We start from the raw sequence: 25,041 nt of genomic DNA, 5'->3' as shown, positions 1-25,041 counted from the left end.
ATAATACATCACTTATGATTGCTTCATGTCCATCCTTCATTTTCATAAGATTTTTCTCATACCCTTAGCCATAACTTTTCGATTATCAACAAATCTAATGGCCCTTTTTACTTATTTATCAAGCTTGATAAACTGGTCTTTGTTGTCTGTCATGTGATTACTGTAACATGTGTCAAGATACTATACATTGATTTTATCTTGTACATAATGCGTATTGGCCATTCGTATGACCTAATTAAAATCACTATTGTCTGTTGTGCGAATTGCGCTTCTTCTTGTCACTAACATCAGATTATGTATTGAAATAATCTCTTACATAGTGGCCAAACTTGAGACAAAAGTGGCACTGCATTTCCTTCATATCCACCTTCTTGAATTTCTTGTCGTGAGAGACATCATTCTTTCTTATCTCTCCTTGAATATTTGAATTCTTTCCAACACATTCATCATTTCACTTCCTCTTCTTCCACTTTTATTTTTCTTTGTTGATCTTTGAGTCATCTTCTTTCATCTTCACGACTTTCAACAAATTTAATTTAAAACTGAAAATCGCAAAAATGTTATGATGTGGAAAGTACATAATTTCGTAAAATAAACAATAAAAAATATTATTTTTAACTAATAATGAATACATTAATAATCTCAATTTACATATTCAGATTTATTTAAACATATATAACAAAAATAGATACAATTTTACTTTTTTAAGCTGAATTTTACACCACTTATTTCATTTCTCATAGTTAGAATAATAAAACCAACATTTTATTTTTGCACAAAAATTCTATGTCACTTTCTTTTTTCGGTTTTCGTCACGGCACCATAGAGGTAAACATTGTTCTATGATCATGATTCATGAATGCATATTTTCATATCTAATTAGTTGCTAATACATATTAATCACACATGTTAATGCATGATGATAATGTTAACGATGTTTTATTCAATATATTTCATTTTCTATTCAGATTGATTTTTTGATCTTATAGTTCTGAAAATTCTAGAAAATTTGAATGTCATTATAAAAATTTCTGAATTCTGAAACTATGTGGTTCTTGATGAAACAGTGTTGAAATTGAATTTAAGGAGCAATGGGAAAGAGAGTTAGGGATAAAGAGAGTGGAATTTCTAATGGAATGAATGGCCATCATACTCATCCAGGAAGAGTATGGGGAATTCTTCATATAATCAAGTATCATCATTGGCGTCATGTTAAGAGAAGGATTACACATAGGAGGCCTTGTAATCATGATTCAAGTAAGCATATAATAATAATCACTTTTTCAAATCAATTATTCTTTCATTTAGCTTTTTTTAATATTGCAACCAATGTTTCTGTTTCTGCCTTTTATAGGAAATGAAATTCCAGGAACTTCTGATGATTCTAGGGATGATGATATGAGAGAGCATTTGAGGCCAAATACAACTTTATCCAATGTAAGTAAACTAGAATATGTTAGCCCTTTTGAATATTGTTCTATGTTATATGAATCAGTTACACTGATACCAGACACGATACTGACAATCCCGAAGGGTTTGTTTGGATTGCTTCCAAACAAACCAAACAAATTAAGTTGTTTTGAGGGTAATATCTAACATAAAGTTTTCCAGGTTGAAGAAAATAAGCTGGTACAAACCACTCCACAAAACAAACAATCAATAAAATCAAAAATAAAAGCACTTCTTAATGAAGACACATACAAAATGAGAGGGAGACACAAGAGAAGCTCAACCTGTCCTACGAAATCGCAGCTAACTCGCATCGATTCAGTTCATCACTTGGAAGTTGATCCACTGAGTGAAATGCTGCTAACTGTTGAGAATCCAGAACCAGTTCTAGAAACATTTCAAAACCATCTTGCTGCAGGAACATTGGAAGTTCTGTCACCGGTTTTCTCAGGTAGGAAAAACTCAATCACCAACAATAGTACCAATGACAAATGTGTTGAATGTGGTGCAGTGTTTTCTAGTGACCCTTTGGAGAAACACAATGACAAGATTCATCATAAGCATCGCAATCTTTCGATTAGCGAAGGCGTGCAAGAAGATAAACTGATAAAAGCGAAAATACTTACCACCGATGCTTCGCCGCTTCTTTTCAAGGACTTTCTTGATGCTCTTGATTTAATCAACACAAACAAAGACTTTCTGTTGAAATATATAAATGATCCTGGTTCTCCTTTGCCATTTGAGCTTCATACTCAACCACATTCTCCCAATGGTAAATCGAGACGAGCCAAATCGATTTCATTACCTGTTAATGGATCATCTTCTGGAACCAAAGATTCTGAGCACATTGTAGATGAATGGTTCAATACAAAAGGACAGGTAGAATCAGAAATTCCAAATTTAGCAGATTTTCATAGGCCATCAACTTCTTCTTCACATAAACCTGATCATCATCAACTACTCGGTCCGGATCAAGAATCGGTTGAAAGAGATCATAACAACGAAACTCCCTCAGTTTCAAACAATGTGAAGAATAAGAACTTCAAGGATCTTAGAAAGAAGATAAAGCATATAATCGAAGAAAGCAAAAACGAAAAGCTTCGCATTACTATGGACGCTGTAGTCGATAAAATTCCCCGTGGTAACAAGTTTTCGAAAAATGTAAGGAAGTTGATGAACCATGAGAAATTCAAACAGCACAATAACCGTCAACTATCAGGCATGAGGACATCATCTCTCAAAGAATCGGTCAATCGATACTCTCAGCTTTACGACACTTGTTTTCACAATGAAGTAGTTAGCAATAAGGAAGAGAAGCCTCCTAAAACTGAGACCTTAAAACTGAAAACAGAAGAGAAAAGTTCAGTACTGCAGACACCGAAATCGTTTAAGAGGTTTCTTTCATTACCTAATCTAAAATCTTACTTCAACCAAAATGAGGAGTCTTCTGTTCAGTTATCTCCTCAGAATTCAGTTAGAAAATCTGAAGATAGAACTAGAAGCTCGAGTACACTTGATGGCTACTCAAATAATCATATTTTCTCACCTTCGCCTTCTGATCATACAAATGAAGAAAGCATTATGAAAGACGAACGAACACATGTTATCGTTAAGAGTGCTTCGGATTCAGGTTCAGATGTTAATGATGAGGTAAAGTCAGAAAAGAGTATAGGATTTGATGGTTTAGGAAATATGAGAGACAGTGAATTTTGTGGTAGCAATGAACATGACATTGGTTATACAACAGAATCAAGTACTATGTTGGTTGAAGCAAACTCAGCTTTCTCTTCTGATACAAGCTTCTTAGATTGTACATTTGAGTTGGAAAACTTAAATATATTAGAAGGTATGTTTATATATATATAGATACTTTAACATTTCTATATTTTAATTTTAACATTATGATCATATTTCAATGTTTATATGAATTCATCATGTACAGAATCAGATCAAGAGTTAAGGCCAATGCTAGCTGGTGAGGAATTGAACTATATGTATGAGGAACAAGAATCAAAAATAGACCAATATGAGGAGGTTGAGAATTTTCTTAAACATGGATATAAAATTCCATGCAACGAAATTGATACGAGTAACGAAGCCGCGTTTAATTACGTAAAGAAAGTTTTAGACCTCTCAGGTTTCACTAGCAATGAATCTCTTGATACATGGTATTCTGATAAGCAACCACTTGATCCATCGATTTACGAAGAATTAGAGGGATGTTTGCTTCTTGATCCTGATTGTTCTGGCAACTGTGAAGGTGGACATTGCAATCATCTTCTTTTGTTTGATATAATCAATGAAGGGTTGTTGGAGATTTTCGGTCGATCGTATAACTATTATCCTAGACCTTTATCTTCTCTGTCTTATGTTCATCGATTGCCAAATGGAAGAGATGATGTTCTGTATAAAGTATGGAAACTTATTACTTGGTATCTGAGTTCAGCTCCTGATGAGGCTTATCAATCATTGGATTACTATGTTAGTAAAGATCTAGCAAGAAATGATGGGTGGATGAATCTTCAATTTGATTCTGAATGTGTTGGGCTTGAGATAGATGATTTGATTTTCGATGATCTCTTGGACGATATTATCTACTCTTAAAAGTTCTGGATATCAACTAAGTCTTATTCCACTAAGTGGAATACGCTACATAAATCAAATTACGCCAACATTTCTGGCATTAATTTTATTTTCATGTTGTAGACTACTCGTTATGTAGTTTCTAGTGTTTATTTTTGTTAGTTTAATTTCTTTACATCATTGATTATTTAAAGAAATGTATTTGTGTGTGTTTTTAATCATGATATTGTAAATATGGATCATAGTTGTTTGAAACTTGTACTTTATTTTTGACTTTTAATCCTTATACTAAATCATAGATGTTTGATAATTGTATATTTGAGAATTGAATTACTAGCCAATGTAGTTTATGTGGAAGTTTTTACTAGCCAAAGATATGTTGGTTGGTTACTATTTGATGTTTAGAAAACCATTTCTTCTTTTTTATAAATATAAAATTTTATTGACTAGAATACAAGAGATATTTTAAGAATTTGTTTGGGAGTTTAGGATGAGAGGAGAAAACTTTAGGTAAAAGGTATGGGGAAGGAAAATAGAAGGAAAAATGATGCTTTAATTTGAATGGAAGTTTATTTTTCCTTTGTAATACACTTTTTAAAACAATTTAAAATATTTGTTATAATACTTCTAAAACTAAAAGTATATATTTTAACTAGATATATTTATTTTTTATTTTCTACAAAAACATTTTAAAATTGTATTTTGATTTTTTTTTTGTCTTCCTGCTTCTCAAAGTCTTTTTTAACGCTCCAGATTATTTTTGGAATTATCGACTAACCCCACAAACCAACACAAATCTTTTTAGGATACTCTGTTTCCACTCATATGTTTTCTGAAAAACTTTTCAAAAAATCACACATTCAAATACTACTCAAAGTCAAACACGTTTAACTATGAAGTTCTTATTTGTTAAGGTACATAAAAGAAGGTGCATCTTGGTTGATATAAGTAGTACCAATCAATCCTTCTAAGCCTACCTTAAAAAAAAGATGTCGATGAAAATGAACTATAGATCACTACTTTAAAAAATCGCTCTTAAAAGAGCTCGCGCATCCTGTAGCAACCTGCCTAAAAATTTATAGCTTAGAATCGCCACCTATTCTACCAAGGCGAATAGGAAACCTACGCAGTTAAGAGATCAGGGTAAGATACTATATTCAGGTCGAGGGAAGGTGTTAGGCACCCTCAACCCTTTCCTAAGGTTTTATGTTAAGTGAAGGTTTATGGCTAAATTTGTTAAGGTTAATAGCTAAGGAAGTGAATAGGAGAAAAAAATGAGATTTTAGGGAAGGGGACTCGCCTTGGTTATCCAAGTGCCTACGTATCTCCTTAGGGAGAATCAGAGTCAACGTAGTTCGGGCATAGGGTTGTGCGTCTTTGAATTAGTATGAGGTTGTTTGAAATTGTTTGAAGGCTTTTTGAGTTGCCTGATTGAAAAGGATGAAAATTCGTAATTGGATTTGAAGTGTTTTGAATGTTTTAGATTTGGGAAGTGTTTTAGGATTTGGGCGTACAACCCTAATTTTAATTTGTTACCATTAGTCGCAATAATCAATAGGTTTGATTACCATGGCTAACAGATTAAAGGGAGGATTGCTAACCACTATAACCGATAGATTCGATTATCACGAATAGCAAATGTGCGTATTTTAATTATCGTTACTCCTCATAATCGATAGATTCGATTACAAATAATAACGAATTTTGATAAAGGGAAAATGCTAATCATCGTAACCAATAGCTTTGGTTAAAACCATTTAGCAAAATGAGTTTATTTGAATTATATTATTTTAATTAATTAAACAATTAATTGATTATTATCCACCGCGATCAATTGATTTAATCGAAGCGAATAAAATTCTAAATTGTTTGTCTAAATACCTAGGTCGGTTGAAAAAACCCTAATCCTAATACCCTGGCCACTGGCCAATGGGATTGAGCGAGTCCTAATATCTTAATATATTTATACAGGTTTTTATGGTTTTTATAATTAAAATTAATTAAATAAATAAATTAATCGGGAAAATAAATCGGGAAGATCCTAAATTAATCTAAATCCTAATCCTAATTTTATTATTCTAATCCTAATTAAAATTGAATAATTAAATTATATATACATATATCAAAAATATATTAAGACAATTAAACAATTATATAAATAAATAATATAAAAAATAAAAGAAACCTGGTTATAATCCTGTGTGGTTGCCTTTGAAGGTGCATGATGGAGCCTTGCAATTCTGGTACGTTATATTGGAATGTAGGAGATCCAAAGGCTGAGATGTGAGGGCGCGTGATAGTCTTGTGTTGAGAAGGGAGCGCTGGATCTGGAAGTTTTATCAAAGAAATAGAGAAAACAGCAAAAACGCCCAAGGCAAGAGTCGAACCTGGGTCTTGATGATTCCGCGCATACTGTTCATCACCATCAACCTCCAGTCCTGCGGAAATTGATGCGGAATCACTTATGGAATTACCTGCGGATTTCCGCAGGTTTTTTTCCCTTTTCAATCTGCCCGAATCAAGAACGTGTGCAAGCATTCCCAATGATCCTAAGCCGCCCAGATCTACTAAATTAGATCTTGTGAATTTAATGGTGTGATTGGTTTGGATTGTAGCGGTCTGTATCCATGAAACCGAAAGCAAATTCTTTTGAGTACCAACAATGGCAACCCACAGTTTAGCCATGATAACTCTCAAACAGTAGGCCTAACCTGTCTCATATACCCTTAAGAACGCGTTAGTGATCTTAGTTTGCATTAAAACACAATATAAATAACAATTCGATTTCAAACAAATATATGTAAATAAAGCTCACGCATGAGGGTGTTTCAAGAGCATTTGGATGTTGCTTGGGATCTGGTACCACTCCATACTGCCCCCTGAACACGATGAAAGGCTTAGAAGTACTTGAGAGGGACTGCCACCATCACTCTTCCTTGCCCTAGTTTCTTTGTCTTTTTTGAAAACATAGAATAGGGTTTCTTTAGCCAAAATTCGTCCCCTCTCTCCTTGTCAATATTTTAGAATATATATGCTTCCCTTTAGGGTTTTCTTTTTGGGCTTGGTCTCTTATTTTAAACCCTTAAAATCTTAGAGAAGGTTATCACACCAAAGTTGCTATTTTTGAAGTATCTCCTTATGCCCTAGCCTTGCATGTTTTTGTAGGCCCTCATGGTGTTAATTGGGCTGCAAATATGATCCAATACCAAAGCATAGATTTTATCCATCTATTTTATATTTTTATTTAATTTATTTGCATTTTAATTTGACTAAAATTTAAATAAATATAAATAAAAATGATGAAAATATGGGGATGGATTTAGAGATCTTCATCTGGGTCATGAATATGTTTGAAGTGAAAATCTTAGGCCCATTAGTTCAAAAACCAAGTTTTGGGCAATTAGGGTTTCATGCATATCTTGAAAATTGCCCAACTTCAACCATGCGCATCTCTCTCAATTTTAATCATATGAATACATTCTAGGACTTTTTAGAAAGCTCAAAGAGTCCTCTAAAAGACCTTTTTGGTTTCATCCCAATTGAAGCTTCCATGCTCAAGTTATGAGCTTTGACCCAAAAGGTATATTTCATTGACTTTTTGGAGGACCTATAATGTATTGCGCCATATCTCTTGAATGAAGCATTTATAGCCTTGGCTTGTGAGAGACAAAGTTGTACAGAATCAAATTTCCTTCAAAATAGGCTTTGGTTGGGAAATTTTTGATGCTCCATGTGAAAGTTATGGTCAGTCAAAGTTGCATTTACTTTCTCCTAAAGAAACCCTAATTTGAACCTTTTGCATTTGTTCATTTCTGAGTTTCTATTGATGGATCATGATCAACCTTTGATCAAATGATGGATATAAACTCATATACTTGATGTTGACCAAAAATCTTGAAGTTTGACTGTATTTTGACTATAGTTGACTTTTAGGTCAACATAGTCGATCATTGATCATCTGAGCCACTGAATGAGCAATCCTTGGAATATAAGCTTGAATTTTGACATGGAGGTGCCTTGATACATGTGAGACACCTTGGGATCCATTTGATACTTTAGACACTCAAATTCCTTTGATAACCTGCAAACCCTAGTTTTGAGACCCTCGGTTAGGAGAGAGTTGCTTGAGAAGAACCCCTGAGCCTTGAGTTATTGGAGATGAAAGGAGGAGGGCAAATTTTGGGGTATGACAGCTGCCCCTGTTCAATCTTCTTAAACCTGAAGAGTTAGATAGGCACGTCTGCCTATCGTGATCTAAAGGTAGAAGATGATTGGACACTGAGAATGCCCCGAAATTTGCATTTGTTGGGAAGAAGTTAAGTGGGAGATGGGCTTTAAAGATGCCATCCAAGGTGAATACTATTCTTTCTCTCTCTTCCCCCTTATTTTTTACTGTGAAGCAGACGCTCTTTTTTTTGAAGGAGCTACGCATTTAGATCGTAGCGTGGCCTAAAAAGGCAACCTTGACTTTATGCAATGTTTATGATGCATGCGATGCATGATGCATTGAGCTTCTCAAAATAAATGAGAGCAGTGTATGTATATGCAATATGTATGAATGAGGTATGTTAGTTGAATGATGCATGATTGTTAATTAAAGTATGTTAGTAACTCTGAAAAGAAAGATAACACCTTTGATTGTTGTTGATGACGTTTTGGAAAAGATCACTGCCGAGGGAGTAACGTGATAAACCCAATTGAAGAAATATTTGAGAAACGTTGTGATCAGGGAAAATAAATCCCTATTTGCAAAGAGACGTAGCTTTATATCACTGCCAGGGGACTAACGTGATACTAATCAGCGAGATGATTTGAAGGAGATCACTGCCGAGGGACTAACGTGATGAATGCTGTGTAGAAGATAATTAACTTGCTGTAGTGCTAGAGGGTTTGCAGTTTGTAGGTAACCCACTTACTATAGTTCTAGTAAGTCGTCGCGGTTGGTATACCCACTCCCTATCGTAGTTTGAGTAAGTTTGTCGCAGATGGTGTGGCCCACTTACCATAGCTCTGGTAAGTTGTCGCGGTCGGTCACACCTACTTACTATCGTAGTTGGAGTAAGCTTATCGTAGATGGTAGGGCCCACTTACTATTGGTCTAGTAAGTCGTCGCAGTTAGCCATACCTGCTTACTATCGTAGTTGGAGTGAGTTTATCGTAGATGGTAAGGTCCACTTACTATTCAGTAAGTCGTCGCGGTTGACCGTACCTACTCACTATCGTAGTTGGAGCAAGCTTATCGTAGATGGTGTGGCCCACTTACTATTGTTCTAGTAAGTCGTCGCAGTTAGCCATACCTACTTGCTATCGCAATTGGAGTAAGCTAATCGTAGATGGTATGAACCACTTACTATAGTTCTAGTAAGTCGTCGCAGTTAGCCATACCTGCTTACTATCTTAGTTTTGATTAATCCCAAAAGGATCGCTTGCCATAACCCTAGCAAGCCTACCTAGACCAATGGATGGGATCCACTTGCCCCAGTGCAGACAAGTTTACCTGCATAGAAGATTATTTTCCTGTATGAAAAGGATTCACTTGCTTGGAGACTCACGACTCGAAGGTCGGAAAAGATAGTATGTCAAATGTTTTACGACTCGCGGGTCGGAGACAATAGCATGTCAAATGTTTTACGACTCGCGGGTCGGAGACAATAGCATGTCAAATGTTTTACGACTCGCGGGTTGGAGACAATAGCATGTCAAAAGTTTTACGACTCGTGGGTCGGAGAACATACTTATTACAACACGAGGGTTGGAACAGGGCTTTTTTTTGTAGTATGAGAATGCGCTAGATGATATGTATATGCTAATGCTAATGCATATGTATATGTTTTATGAGAGAAATGAACAGCAAGGTTGCTATCATCGGTAAGGTTACCGGGATACGTCATTCAGGTGATTGAGAACAACCCAATAGTAAGGTGACTGGCATCGGTAAGGTTATCGGGAAGCAAGTGGACAATGTGGTTTAGTACCAGAGCTCTGAATTGGATGTTTCGATGTATGAGATAATGCTTATGCTCATGCATATGTTGATTGATGTAATGAGTGGAACGAAATAATGTCTTCTATGAGACTACCTGAAAAAGGTTTCTGGAATGGATATGAAAATTTGTCTTAAAGAAGATTACCTGAAAAGGTTCTTAGCAAAGGATGAGGAATGTCTTAAAGAAGACTGTCTGGAAAGGCTGAAAAATGTCTTAAAAAGACTACCTAAAAAGGGTTTTAAAGAAAGAATAACGGATGTCTTAGAAAAGACTACTTAGGAAGGTTCGTAGAATGTCTTAGAGAAGACTACCTGAAGGGATTCCTGAAAAGGATGCCAAATTGTTTTGACAAAGACTACCTGAAAAGGTACTTAGAACGAGAATGTCTCGAAGAAGAGTAACTCAAAAGGTACTTAGAAAAAGAATGTCTTAAAGAAGACTACCTGAAAAGGTACTTAGAAAGAGAACGTCTTGAAGAAGGACTACCTAAAAAGGTTCTTGGAAACGAATGATTCGTCTTAAAGAAGACTACCTAAAAAAGGTTCTTAGAAAGGATCGTAGGATTTGTCTTAAAGAAGACTACCTGAAAAGGTTTCTTGGAAATGACGGTGATTGTCTTAGAGAAGACTGCCTAGAAAGGTTCTTAAAGAAAGAAAATGTCTTAGAAAGGACTACCTAAAAAGGTGTGGTGTGATGTATCAACCAGTGTATGTAATGCATGTTTTGTATGTATTTGCATGATGCCCCAATGGTAGGTTGTTGATAACCAAGCGTATATAGCTCGCCAAGGTTGGATGGTTGTTGGATGCTAGCGCGATTCCCCAATACCTACTTTTTTTGAACTTTGAAGATTGTGGTTAGGAGAAAGATTTGTCAGATGTTGTAAAGCACGAGAACGCCTTCTCCTTATGTTGTGCGTCTTATGGATTTGAGATCCAATGCCCCAATGTTTAGTGGAAAAGACGCCTATGATCTCCAAGCCATGAAGGAAGTGCCCCGAGAAATAACCTTGTCATATGCTTCGACGTTTGAATTGAAGGGTATGCCCTTGATCTCCAGGATATGGAGGACTATCCATAGTGTTCTATCCTTTGAATTTGAATTCTTCCCATTTTTGACATGCCCCTGATTGTTATTGCTTCGAGAGGTGCCCCAAGTCGGTTGAACCTTTAGGATGAATGCCCCCAGTTAATTGGATGTTTGATTGCATGCCCCTGTGATCCTTGAAATTTTTCCCCTGTTTAGGAGAACCCCCTAGATGTGGTTCCCCCATTCCAGAGTCTTTATTAGAAATGATCGCCTTTGATTAACCCATTTTGAGATTTCCTCGATACTAAGTGTATACTCGCAGATGACGTTGTACCATTTGAGAAGTAACTCCAATGCAATGTGTATGCAAGTTTTGAAATCGAAGTCCGTTATGAATTAGGACTGGATGATTTAGAAATGAATGTTTGAAGAAGCGCAGTGGTTAGAAATAGTTTTAACAAACATAGGAGTCAGTATAACAACGTCCTGCTTAATATGCTTTCGTAGTTAACCTCGCCTCAATTAGGACTTTTAAATGTTGTAACTTGGCCTGGTTCATGTTTTAAAAAACAATGGATATAAGGCTCAAAATTTTATTTAACCCATCCCTTTCTCCTTGATGTTCTCCAGATCCTAAAGTTTGCCTAATCCAATGGATATGCTTTGTTTGTAAGAGAATCGTTTCAGTTTTAATGTTGGGCAGAAGCCTTAGTAGAGATCCAAGCATTGATGGTAAAAGTGTTGTAAATATCTAAGCATAGATGAGAAGCTTCGATGATTTAGCAGTCACAAGATTGTACTTTGTGTTTTGCTTTTGCTTTGTTTTTATCCCTTATTTTTGCATGAACCAATTCCCTTGAGTTTGATCCATCGGGATGCCCTAATTTTTGCCTAAGTCATCTTTGTTTTTTCTGAAATTCTCCATTTAGACTTAGCGGGCGTTTTTATTTTGAAAGCTCCTTTTGAGATTTGATCCTTGGATATTGAATGTTGTGTCTGCCGTGTCGGTTTTGATTTGTATGCTTCACCTTTCAATTGGGATGAAAGACCTTTTTGGTTTCATCCCAATTGAAGCTTCCATGCTCAAGTTATGAGCTTTGACCCAAAAGGTATATTTTATTGACTTTTTGGAGGACCTATAATGTATTGCGCCATATCTCTTGAATGAAGCATTTATAGCCTTGGCTTGTGAGAGACAAAGTTGTAGAGAATCAAATTTCCTTCAAAATAGGCTTTGGTTGGGAAATTTTTGATGCTCCATGTGAAAGTTATGGTCAGTCAAAGTTGCATTGACTTTCTCCTAAAGAAACCCTAATTTGAACCTTTTGCATTTGTTCATTTCTGAGTTTCTATTGATGGATCATGATAAACCTTTGATCAAATGATGGATATAAACTCATATACTTGATGTTGACCAAAAATCTTGAAGTTTGACTGTATTTTGACTATAGTTGACTTTTAGGTCAACATAGTCGATCATTGATCATCTGAGCCACTGAATGAGCAATCCTTGGAATATAAGCTTGAATTTTGACATGGAGGTGCCTTGATACATGTGAGACACCTTGGGATCCATTTGAGACTTTAGACACTCAAATTCCTTTGATAACCTGCAAACCCTAGTTTTGAGACCCTCGGTTAGGAGAGAGTTGTTTGAGAAGAACCCCTGAGCCTTGAGTTATTGGAGATGAAAGGAGGAGGGCAAATTTTGGGGTATGACACATCCCATCGAGGCCGAAGATAAACAAAAGGAAAAGTGAGCCTCGGAGTAACAGGTTTCACCAACATTAAATGTTCAAGGAAGTCACTCTAGTCATTAGTGAAAAATCCGAACCAAGGGACTTGAGGGCGAAGGAAGGTCAATCCATGTTTCCAAGCGTCGTCTCGAGAGGTGCGGGCCGTGTAAAATAGGTTAAAAAGAGCTCTAGAGAAGGTTCCTAAGAATTATGCTCAGCACAGAGTTGGAACACCTTCATGAATACCCAAGCTTCATGATGAAGCTGCGAGGAGGCAACTTTAGAACAATTCAACATGGCCACCTCGAAATTAGAAAAAGGCAAACGTATACATAACTTGGTGAAGAGGCATTCGTACAAAGGAACCAAGCAGCCTTTAAAAGAGCTGCATATCCTCTCCGTCGGGCCCAATGGGAGAATCAATCAATCCGAGGGAGTGTCGGCCATAATGTCAGCATTTGATATAGCCTCGATAGTGTTCAAGGTCGAGGGAGTTCTAACCACTTATGGGTAGAGGTGTCAATTTAAGGGGCCAATTAATTTGGGCCCCAACCCCTATAATAAAAGGGCCTAAAAAAATCAATGAATAGTAAGCCCTCAAATACATAGGCCCCAAGTTAAAAGGCCCCAAAATTTTAAAGAGGGCCATAAGGCCCCAAATAAAATAAAAAATTTAATTTGAAAAATAAAATAATTAAAAATTCAAAAATAATAACTTTTAAATTAAAAAAGTAAAAAAAATAAAAAATGATAAAAATCATATTAAAAGTAAAAAAAATATTAAAAAGTAAAAAAAATATTAAAAAAGGTAAAAAAAAATATTAAAAAGTATTAAATATTTCAAATTCAATTCAATTACGTGACTTGTTAATATATATATATATATATATATATATATATATATATATATATATATATATATATATATATATATATATATATATATATATATATATATGAACATAGTTGAAAGAAAAAAAAAACTAAATACATCATTTCTTTAACATTCACCATTATCATATTCGTCTCTCATTAAATTAAAATAAGTAACAGTAAAATTAAAAATATTAATTTATCATTAAGTTCTTCATAAAAAAATTTCCTAAGGTAAATATATGTTATAGTATCGTTCAATCATCATCCATATCATAAAGTATCATTCAATTACATGTCTATTAAATCTAAATAAAAGAATATTTTTCTTAATTCAGTCCTCAAGAGATGCAAATAGTGGTAGTAGAAATCTAATCCCACTCAATGTAGATTCAAACAATAGATTTAAATAATAATATTTTCATCATCAGTTAGCATAAATACCCCCTAAGCACGCACCATACCTCTCTCTGAAATAAACTTACAAAATGTGTTAATAACAACAAAGAAGAAACGTAAATAAAAAAAAACAAAGAAGAAACGTGAATTAAGCTCAAAAATTGAAAGAGAAATGAAACTATATAAAAACTGTAAAAAGGAGTGAAACCATACTTCTTTGTGTTTTTTTTTTTAATAAAATAAGGCCCCCTCAATGGGGCCAAAAAGAAATACATTATGTAAAGGGCCTAAAATTTTAGGCCCTAAAATAAATCTCAATAATTAGGGACTTGATTTATTGGGGCTTTAATGGGGTCAAATATTTAGGGCTTTTAATTATAGGGCTTATTTGACAGCTCTACTTAGGGGGCCACCTAGTGATTTCTATTAGCGTTCTCCAACTGAATGAAGTCCCTTGTGGGCCAATTCATCTACTTTAAAGCGGTCACCAAGCCTGATCCAAGACACCGCATTAGATTGTCTGTGATATTCCAAATGACATGCGATTTTGGGTATACCCTGACAAACTTACCTGCTCGTTCCCTCCTTCGTTGTAAACTGGGATTTTAGCTCTGAATTGATACTGCTAATAGTGGACTTCATCCCTGGCTTGGTATGCCCCCAGAGTAGGTTGATTGAACCGAACTGGGTGAACAATTCTATTGTGTTCTTTATTTTCTGCACTGTTTTATTTTGCCTACCTTGTCTGTTTTATAATGTCAGATCAGATGTCACGACATCCATATATGACATCTGAGTTCTGTCTTACCGGAATTTCAGTGGCCTTATCTTGTTCTGATTTTCCCCCTAACGCAAAGCCCTAATTTGGAACTCAAAAACCTGACAATGGTGAAACTCACAACTTGCACAGAAACTTCAATCAAACAATCCAGAAACATCATATGCATCATCACAAGCGTAAATATGTAAACAGATCATGTTAAGTATGCAAAAATCATTGAAATCGAACATAAAAAAATGAGTGCAAACCGTGACTTGCTGGTGATGATTCTGAGCGCTTTCAACCTCACTAGTGATTGGAATAGCTTCAAGGATGTCCCAAGAACATGTTTGAATCACCAAAACTCCTTGAATCAATCTCCAACTCCAAGAACGAATTCCAATTTTCCTTGAATTTTATGACCTCAGCTATGGCTTCTTGACTGCCCAAAAAATCCCCCTTTAGGTCTGGGATGATTGTATATATATATATATATTAGAACAATTTAGGTCAACAATCTTGGATCAAATCTTGGTAAATTGAAGAATTGATATTTGATTGAATCATGGTTATGGAACTTTCTAAACTTGGCCAATTTCCAATCTTTTTCAACCAATCTCCTTTTGCACGAATTTTGTATCAATTATAGGGTAATTTGATGATTAAAATTGATTAGAGACAAGAGCAAATCAAATCTTTTGCATTTTCCTTAATTATTTGATTTATATTATATTTTTAATGAATAAAATTCAATAAAAAATAAAATATTAATCAATAATCCGTGGCCTTGGATATGGATATCTTGGGTTACTTGAGGAACAAGATTGGGCCATAAAAGGTTGGGGCTCTTTGCAAGATAATCCATTTTGAAGCTTATTTTCTTCTTGCACCTCACTAAAAAATGACCAACTTTGACCAGGCATATCTCTCTCAATTTTTAAGATATGAGAGAGTTCTATGACGTTTTGGAAACCTCAAGATGTTTTCTATAAGCCACCTAGGAACCTTTTTCCCATTTGAAGATTTTATCTTGCTGATATGGGCTTTGACAAAAAACTGCTTTTGGTTGACTTTTGAAAAGGACCTATAATGTTTTGGACCATATCTCTTGAATGAAGCATCTCTGGCCTTGGCATGTGAGAGACAAAGTTGGATGGAATCCAATTTCCTTCAGAATAGGCTTTGGTTGGGAAGTTTTTGATACTCCATGTGAAAGTTATGGCCAGTCAAAGTACAATTGACTTTTTAGACAAAAAACCTAATTTAGCAACTTTGAATCTTGTTGATTTTGAAATTTCCTTGATAAATCATGATCAATCTTTGATCAAATAATTAATGATACTTCAAAATAAGGATGTTAACCAAAAATCATGAATTTTGACTGCCCTGTGACCATAGTTGACTTTTTAGGTCAAATTAGTCGACTGTTGACTATCTAAGCAATTGAATGAGCAACCTTTGGAATTGAAGCTTGAATTTGGGCATGGAGATGGTTTGAAGTATAATGATCCAAATGAAATCCATTGGGGACCTTGATTCACCAATTTTCTTAAGAGAATGCAAAACCCTGGTTCATAAGGTCCTTGATTAGGAGAGTGTGCCTTGGGTTAACCCTTGAGCCTTGAATCTTTGTATGATTTTGAAAGTGAAATGAGATGGGAAAAAATTTTGGGGTATGACATCTGTTTTTCTGTGCAGGTATTTTCTCGAAAGCCCTTGATGGTTAATTGCAAGGCATTGAGATAAGGATTTTACCTAAAAACAACCGTTACTCTGCCCAATTTTTGTCAGAATTCTAATGTGCTTAATGCAAAATGGTGCTAAAGACAATGAGTTCATCTGAATCCCCAAGTGGTAATGCTGGTTTTGTGGTGATAGTCTAAAGGATGGGAATTCTACCTTGACTCATAATGTCAAGCGTTGGTTTCTTATTTCGGTTAGACGGCCTTTTCCTTAAACTTTTATTTTACGCACTAGGTTAGCCTCTTCATCTCCTCCCACTTATTAGATTTTCAAAATCCTTCCTCTTTTTTCCAAAATCTTATTATGTTTGAAACTTCTTTTAAAAATCTTTCTTTAAAAAATATCTTCGCCCTTGTTGGCATTTCTTTCAAAAGTTTAAGCACGATTAATCATTGTCATGAGTTGTGATACCCCGAGATCTTAATATTGATTGACACGACGAAATCTTTTCCACGTAAGAGAGCTAGTGGCATATTTGTTGATTTTATCCAAGTTGGAGCTCTTCTCTCATTTGTGATGCAAAGAATCCATTCGTTCTCATGTTTAAGATCAATGGCTGAGTATTATCTCCGATAATGATAAAGTGTTTATTCCTTTTTAAATGTTTTACCTTTTAAGTGGAACTACATTAGCTCTGACTTCTCCATTGCACCGAGGAGGTATGTAGGCACAAGATGTAATTTCTTGCCGAGCTTATTTTAAAAAAAATAAAACAAACAAAACCTTTCTTTTCGCACGCACAAACACAGATTCTCAAAAAGGTTCCTGTGGAATACCACAAATTAATGAGGGGTGATTAAAACCTTTCCCTTGTATAATCAACATCCGTACCTAAGTTCCCTTTTTGTTTTAAAAAATAAAACTTTGGGTTTTACTTCGTTCTTTTCCCATTTCCTTTGGAAACAATAAAGCATGGTGGCGACTTTCACTGAAATATTGATTCGAGTCAATCAATGGCTTCGATATCATATTTTCCCCGCTACACTAGAGGCAGTTATTTTATTGTATTATAAGTAGGAGATCCCACAAAAGGGCTCCAGGTGTCCACTTGTACTTAATATCACTTGTAGAAACTTCATATTCCCAGAGCAAGGAAGCAAAAGTTTTCAAGAGTGCTAATGTTCGTGAATCACCATTTTCACTTCAATGCAATTTCCTTATTTTTCTATCATTTAGTTTGAACACTCTATCTTATTTTCATTTACTTTTGAACTGTCTTTTTACATTGTTGTTTACATTTTTGAACACAATTCTATTACAATAATAGAGTTTAACAAAGGTACATTCATTATGTATCACTTTTAAATGTTATAATGTCCTGTCGGTCACGAATCATCTTCAGTCGGTAGCATTAACGTCTTTTGTGGAAAACTTCACTTGTTCAACTCTAGGGAACCATCTTCTCATAGAGTCCGAATTTGTGTCGCAATGAACAAGTCAAACCTTAGTTACATTAGCACTTATCTTAGGATCAACTAGTCGGTGCTGCAAGTAACCCTTAGTTTGTAGGCTTTGGGAGGACTAGCGGTTGTTTACCAATTTCCACAGTAAACAAGTGGTCAAAGAATTTACTAGAATTCAAAGTAATTTCTTATGGTGAGGGGGAGTAGAGGAGAAGAGGGTGATCTATTGGGTTAGTTGGAAATTTATGACTTTACCTTATTTGAAGGGGGTTAATGATAAAAAATATTGCCGAGTTTAATCTTGCTCTTCTAAACAAGTTGATCTGGAGAATTATTCAAGGTCATAAATCTTCGTGGTATGAAATTTTGAAGGCTCGTTATGATGATTCATCTACGTTATTTTTTTTGTGGAGGAGTTTCTAACAAGATTTCTTCTTCTTTTTGGTGGCATGATATTTTAAAGGTTGGGAAAATTTCTTCTTCTAAGGATCCTATTGTTTCTAGTTGTTATTTTAAATTAGGAAATGGTTACAACACCCCTTTTTGAGAAGCAATTTGGTTAGAGAATTTAATCTTAAAGGAGGCTTTCTCGGATATTTTTTTGGCTTCTTCTTTAAAGAAAGTTTCGGTGGAGGGTATGGGGGGTTGGTGTGACAGTGTGTGTGGAAGTGGGGTGATTTGGGAATTCACATATCTGTGGTGGAGGAGCCAGATATTTTACCTCTTTTTTGTCTTTGTGGGGGCGATTAGAGACATTTGGGGGTGTGTTTGATGTAAAGGATTCAGTGTATTGGTCCCTTGACCCGGAGAAGGGATTTTCGGTTTCTTCGTGTTATTCTCATTATGCTTTCTCGCGTCTTCCTTTTGGTCCTCCTAATAGGTGGGATGGGGCTTTGGAGATCATTTGGAAGATGGCGGTGCCTTTCAAGATTAAAGCATTCCGTTGGAGAATTTTTGTTAATAGGCTTCCCACTAAAGATCTTTTGGTGTATAGAGGTATTAACTTTCCTTTACCTAACTTAAAGTGCGTTTGTTGTGGTCTTCATTTGGAAGATATGTACCATATCTTTTTTAAGTGCAATGTGATTAAGATAGTTTGGAGGGAGGTTGCTTCGTGGGTGGATTTTTTTATTTTGGAGGAGGAACAGTGTCTTCCGAGTTTTATGAAATGGTACTCTCTTTGCCATGTAAAAATAATTAAAGAAGGCAAATGTGGGGTGTTTGTGTTAGTCACTTCTTGGATTATTTGGTTGACAAGAATGAGATTTGTTTTATAGGAATGATGTTTGGAATATTTACAACTTGGTGTGGAATATTAAAATATTGGTGTGGAGGTGGTCTTCTTTTGGTGAAATTATTTACACCAATTGTAGTTTTTACATTTTAGCAAAGACCATTTGTCTTTCATGTCGTAAGCCAAATTTATTTGTAATCTCGCTTTTTGTCAATTGTTGACCGTTTTCATGTGTATCTAGGTTGGAGAACCTTTAGCTCTCCCTTATATCTATTCTTGCTTACATAAAAAAAATATAAATTAATATAACAAATATTTTAAACTACATTAAATATAAATTTTTAAGACGACTTTTTAAGTTTGATAATAGAGAAACTTATAGAAAAAAAATGTTTTTTAAAGATATTAAAGTGAATATTAATAACTTGATATAAAAAAGATAAAAATTTAAAAATTATGTTAAAAACACAAGTGCCTTGTTCGACTTGATCTTTATTTTGATAATTATTTAAATATTTATTAGTTAAATATAAAATTAAGAAAAATTAAATTAATTTAAAAAAGGGTTAAATAAGTTTTTAGTCCCTATAAATATTGCAGTTTCATTTTTAGTCTTTCCTGGGTTTTGGCAACGGTTTTTTTGTAAAAACCGTTGCCTAAAGGTAGGGAGGACTAAAAATGAAAACTGCAATATTTATAGGGACCAAAAACTTATTTAACCCTTTAAAAAATAAACAATTTGAAGTGCAGAAATGAGAGTATTGTTTGTTAGAGATTAATTTATATATATATATATATATATAATTGGTTGATCTATATAATACCAGTGTTTTAAAAATTGGATCGATCATCAAATCAGTGAGGGTACTGAGTCACTGGTTTATTAGTCGAACCACTGGGTCACTTGTTGAACCGCATGATTAAACCTGATTAAACCTGATAATTCGATTAATAGTCCAGTCACTATAACAAAATTATATAGATATATAACCGGTTGAATCGGATGATACGGTCTCTAAAAAATATAAATATCACTTTAATTTTTAGAATATATCATATCATAATTTCAAAAATTCATAATTTAAATTCAAATTTTAAGCATATTGCGTCATAAATAACAAAATAACTAGAGAACTTAGCAATGTAGATATAGTAATAAATTAAAATATGAAAATTGTATAAGTAAAAACCACCTTTACCCCAAAAAATAAATATCATTCCTCTATTAATAAACTTTGTGAGTTATTGGATCGAACTCTAGTATTGTCGAAGGGTAGCTTCTTGGTTCGACAGTTCGACAGAGTTAAGCATGAAGTCGAAGGATTGTTCACATGCTGGTGTCGAAGTGTGCATGCTGTAGTCGAAGATGGGTCTAGCATGCAGATGTCGAAGATGCTAGAGTTGTTAGCATGTTAAATTAGGTTTTAGTGTTTAAACCCTAATTTGTTAAGTTAGCTTGTGTATTAAGTTGGCTTGTGTAATGGGCCTTGCTGAAAAAGCCCATTAGTTAGTATGTTAGGTTTTATTATAAATAGCATACTAGTCTCTCATCATTGCTAAGCTGCAAATCCTAATTTAGGGTGAGAGAGAGGTTATTTGTTATTCTTGTAAACTTGTAATCTTGTTTTAAGAGAAAGTAAAAGAATAGCAGTTATAACCAATTCTTGTGTTCTTATTCTCTTCCCTAATTCTCTATTATACTTTGTTATTGGTATCGTTTTTCACAACAGATTGGTGCGGTGAGCGTGGAGAAGATGCCTTCAACAAAGTATGAGATTGAAAAGTTCACTCGAGTGAATGATTTCGGTCTGTGGCGCTTGAAGATGAAAGCCCTACTGGTTCAGCAGGGTTGTTTGGAAGCGTTGAAGGGAGAGGCAGCCATGAATGCAGAATTGACGGCAGCGGAGAAGACGAATATGATCGAGAAAGCACACAGCGCAATTCTGTTGAGCCTTGGTGATAAGGTTCTCCAGCAGGTATCAAAGGAGACGACGGCATCAGGGTTATGGGTGAAACTTGAAAGTTTGTATATGACCAAATCGCTGGTAAATCGACTCTACCTGAAGCAAGCTTTGTATTCATTCAAGATGATTGAAGACAAAGTATTGGCTGAGCAGTTGGATATGTTCAACAAGCTGATTCTTGATCTTGAAAATATTGATGTGAAGATCGATGATGAAGATCAAGCGCTGTTACTATTGTGTTCTTTGCCTCGATCACATGCTCACTTCAAAGAAACTCTCTTGTATGGAAGGGAGTCCCTGACGTTTGAAGAAGTTCAATCAGCCTTGTACTCTAAGGACTTGAATGAACGAAAGGAGCATAAACCTTCGACTGTTGGCGAAGGTTTGGCCGTTAAAGGAAAACTCTTACGAAAGGATGGTAAGTTCGACAAGAAGAAAGGCAAAAGCCAGTCGAAGACTTACAGTGGCGAAGCATCTGGCATTCGATGCTACCATTGTAAGAAGGATGGTCACACAAGAAAGGTGTGCCCTGAACGCTTGAAATATCATGGAGGTAAGGATAATGGCAACGCTGCCATTGTTCAAGATGATTTCGAATCATCTGATGTTCTTGTGGTTTCAAGCAGTGACTCGAGAAGAGAGTGGATTATGGATTCAGGTTGCACTTGGCACATGACTCCAAACAAAGACTTGTTCGAGGAATTATGTGATCAAGATGGTGGATCAGTATTGCTGGGAAACAACAAGGCTTGCAAGATTGAAGGTGTTGGATCTGTGAGATTCAAGCTCCATGATGAGTCAATAAGGTTGTTGACTGAAGTCAGGTATGTTCCTGATTTGAAGAGAAATCTGATTTCTCTTGGTGAATTCGACAAGAAAGGATATGTTTTCCAAGGAGAGAAAAGTATCCTAAGAGTCATGAAGGGTTCGAAGGAAGTCTTGAGAGGCGTGAAGAAACAAGGCTTGTATACCCTTGAGGCTGAAGTTGTAAGTGGTTCGACAAATGTTGCATCCACGAAACCTTTGTCGAAAACAGAAATCTGGCACATGAGATTGGGCCATGTCAGTGAAAGGGGTCTGGTCGAATTAGGGAAACAAAATCTGCTTGGTGGAGACAAAGTCGAAAAGCTGAAGTTTTGTGAACCCTGTGTACTTGGAAAATCTTGCAGAGTGAAGTTCAACAAAGGCAAACAAAGAACACATGGATCCCTTGATTACATCCATGCTGATCTTTGGGGGCCTGCAAGGTGTCCATCACATTCAGGAGCAAGGTATTTTCTATCCATAGTAGATGATTATTCCGGAAAATTATGGGTATTCATCCAGAAGACTAAGGATGAAACTTTTGAGAATTTCAAAAGTTGGAAGACTCTGGTTGAAAATCAGACTGGCAGGAAGGTCAAGAGGTTGAGAACCGACAATGGCCTTGAATTTTGCAATGAGGCATTCGACAGTTTTTGTGCTGCCTTTGGTATTGCAAGGCATAGAACTACTGCAGGTACTCCACAGCAAAATGGTTTGGCTGAAAGATTTAATCGAACTATTTTGGAGAGAGTCAGATGCATGTTGACTAGTGCGGGGTTAAAGAAGGTGTTCTGGGCTGAGGCTGTTTCGACAGCAACATATCTGATAAACAGATGTCCTTCGACAGCGTTAGATATGAAGACACCTGAAGAAGTTTGGTCGGGACATCCACCAGATCTCGACAAACTGAGAGTATTTGGCTGCATAGCCTATGCTCACATTAGGCAAGACAAGGTCGAACCTAGAGCTCTGAAATGCATGTTCATGGGATACCCTGAAGGAGTCAAAGCTTATAGGCTATGGTGCCTAGAGCCAGGTCACAGGAGGTGTATCACCAGTCGAGATGTAGTTTTCAATGAAGCTGAAATGGCTTTTAAGAAAACTAATGATGTTGGTCGAAGTACAGAAACATCTGACGAAGAGCTGGAACAGGTAGAGATTCCTGTTGAGGTGGAGCATGTTGATGCTGAATTGCATATCCCAGATGAAGTCGAAGAAGAAGCAGAAGATGCTGAAGTTGAGGAAACTGACGATGACTACCTATTGTCGAGAGATAGGTCGAGAAGAGTCATCAAGCCACCTCAGAGACTTGGATATGCAGATCTTATAGCTTATGCCTTAATCTCTGCAAGTGAGGTTCTAGACGAAGAACCTAGAGACTATAAGGAAGTTATGAGGAGTCGAAATAAGACTGAATGGCTGAAGGCCATGGATGATGAGATGAAATCTCTTCATGATAATCATACTTGGGAACTGATCAAGAAACCTGTTGGGGCAAGGTTAGTCAGCTGTAAATGGATTTTCAAAGTTAAGGAAGGAATTGAAGGAGTGACGTCGAAAAGATACAAGGCAAGGTTAGTTGCAAGGGGTTTCACTCAGAAAGAAGGTGTCGACTTCAATGATGTGTTTTCTCCTGTTGTGAAGCATAGGTCCATTCGAATGTTGCTTGCCATGGTGGCACAGTTCGATCTTGAACTGGAACAAATGGATGTGAAGACTGCGTTCTTGTATGGTGATCTAGATGAAACGATCCTGATGAGGCAACCTGAAGGGTATGTCGAAAAGGGGAAGGAAGATTATGTGTGCAAGTTAAAGAGATCTTTGTATGGGCTGAAACAATCTCCTCGACAGTGGAATAGGAGATTCGACAAGTTCATGGCACGCATAAGTTTCATTAGAAGTCAGTTCGACCACTGCGTTTACTTCAGATTTCGACCTAGTAATTCATTTGTTATTTTGTTGCTTTATGTGGATGATATTCTCATAGCAAGCAACAGTGTCGAAGATGTGATGAGGGTGAAGGCTGAACTCAATAAGGAGTTCGATATGAAGGATCTGGGAGCTGCTTCCAGGATTCTTGGAATTGACATTCGAAGAGATAGAAAGAAGTCGAAGTTATGCCTATCTCAAGAGGCATATCTACGGAAGATTCTTGAAAAGTTTGGCATGTCGAATTCGAAGCCAGTTGTGACTCCAACAAACCCTCAATTCAAGCTGAGTATTGATCAGTGTCCCAGTACTGATGTCGAAAGAGCCTATATGAATAGCATCCCATATGCTAATATAGTCGGTTCTTTGATGTATGCTATGGTCTGTACTAGGCCCGACATAGCATACGCAGTAAGTCTTGTAAGCAGGTACATGGCGAATCCTGGAAAGGCTCACTGGCAAGCATTGAAGTGGATTTTAAGGTACATAAATGGGTCTCTGAATAGAGTCCTAATTTATGGTGGAGCCTTGGGTGAAGATAGTAAAGCAGTAATAGAAGGATATGTCGACTCTGATTATGCAGGTTGTATGGATTCCAGAAAATCTATTTCTGGATATGTTTTCACTATGTTTGGCACTGCAATTAGTTGGAAAGCAACACTTCAGAAGGTTGTTGCTCTATCAACCACTGAAGCGGAGTATATTGCCCTAACTGAAGCTGTGAAAGAAGCATTGTGGCTTGAAGGTTTTGCAAAGGAGCTGAAACTTCAAGGTCAAGGTATCACTGTTAAATGTGATAGTCAAAGTGCAATACACCTGTCGAAGAATTCAGCCTATCATGAGCGAACTAAGCACATTGATGTGAGGCTGCATTTCGTCAGAGGAGTAATCGAGCGTGGAGAAGTCCAAGTGCTGAAGGTTTCGACTGAAGACAATGCTGCTGATATGATCACCAAGACATTGCCGAGTTGCAAGTTTTTCCACTGTATGCAGTTGATAAAGCTGCATGAAGAAAGCTAGTTTGTTCCTTGACGTTGTAGAGTTAGGTCCAAGGTGGAGATTTGTGAGTTATTGGATCGAACTCTAGTATTGTCGAAGGGTAGCTTTTTGGTTCGACAGTTCGACAGAGTTAAGCATGAAGTCGAAGG

The 25,041-nt window shown here is 36.0% G+C and overlaps 1 protein-coding gene across 1 annotated transcript; it reads left to right on the top strand.

Moving 5' to 3' along the window:
• The first annotated feature begins 742 nt into the window (after positions 1 to 742).
• On the top strand, positions 743 to 4,342 carry LOC131600233 (uncharacterized). The gene is made up of 5 exons (XM_058872424.1): positions 743 to 828; positions 1,068 to 1,257; positions 1,355 to 1,437; positions 1,612 to 3,295; positions 3,392 to 4,342. The coding sequence occupies exons 2-5, from the start codon at positions 1,092 to 1,094 to the stop codon at positions 4,051 to 4,053; spliced, it is 2,595 nt and encodes an 864-aa protein (XP_058728407.1). The 5' UTR covers positions 743 to 828; positions 1,068 to 1,091; the 3' UTR covers positions 4,054 to 4,342.
• Positions 4,343 to 25,041: the final 20,699 nt, after the last annotated feature.

The sequence above is a fragment of the Vicia villosa genome, linkage group LG4 (genome assembly GCF_029867415.1).
Source record: "Vicia villosa cultivar HV-30 ecotype Madison, WI linkage group LG4, Vvil1.0, whole genome shotgun sequence".
NCBI classification, from domain to species: domain Eukaryota; kingdom Viridiplantae; phylum Streptophyta; class Magnoliopsida; order Fabales; family Fabaceae; genus Vicia; species Vicia villosa.
The sequence above is the reverse complement of the archived record's forward strand: the minus strand, read 5'-3'. Positions and strand labels throughout refer to the sequence as shown.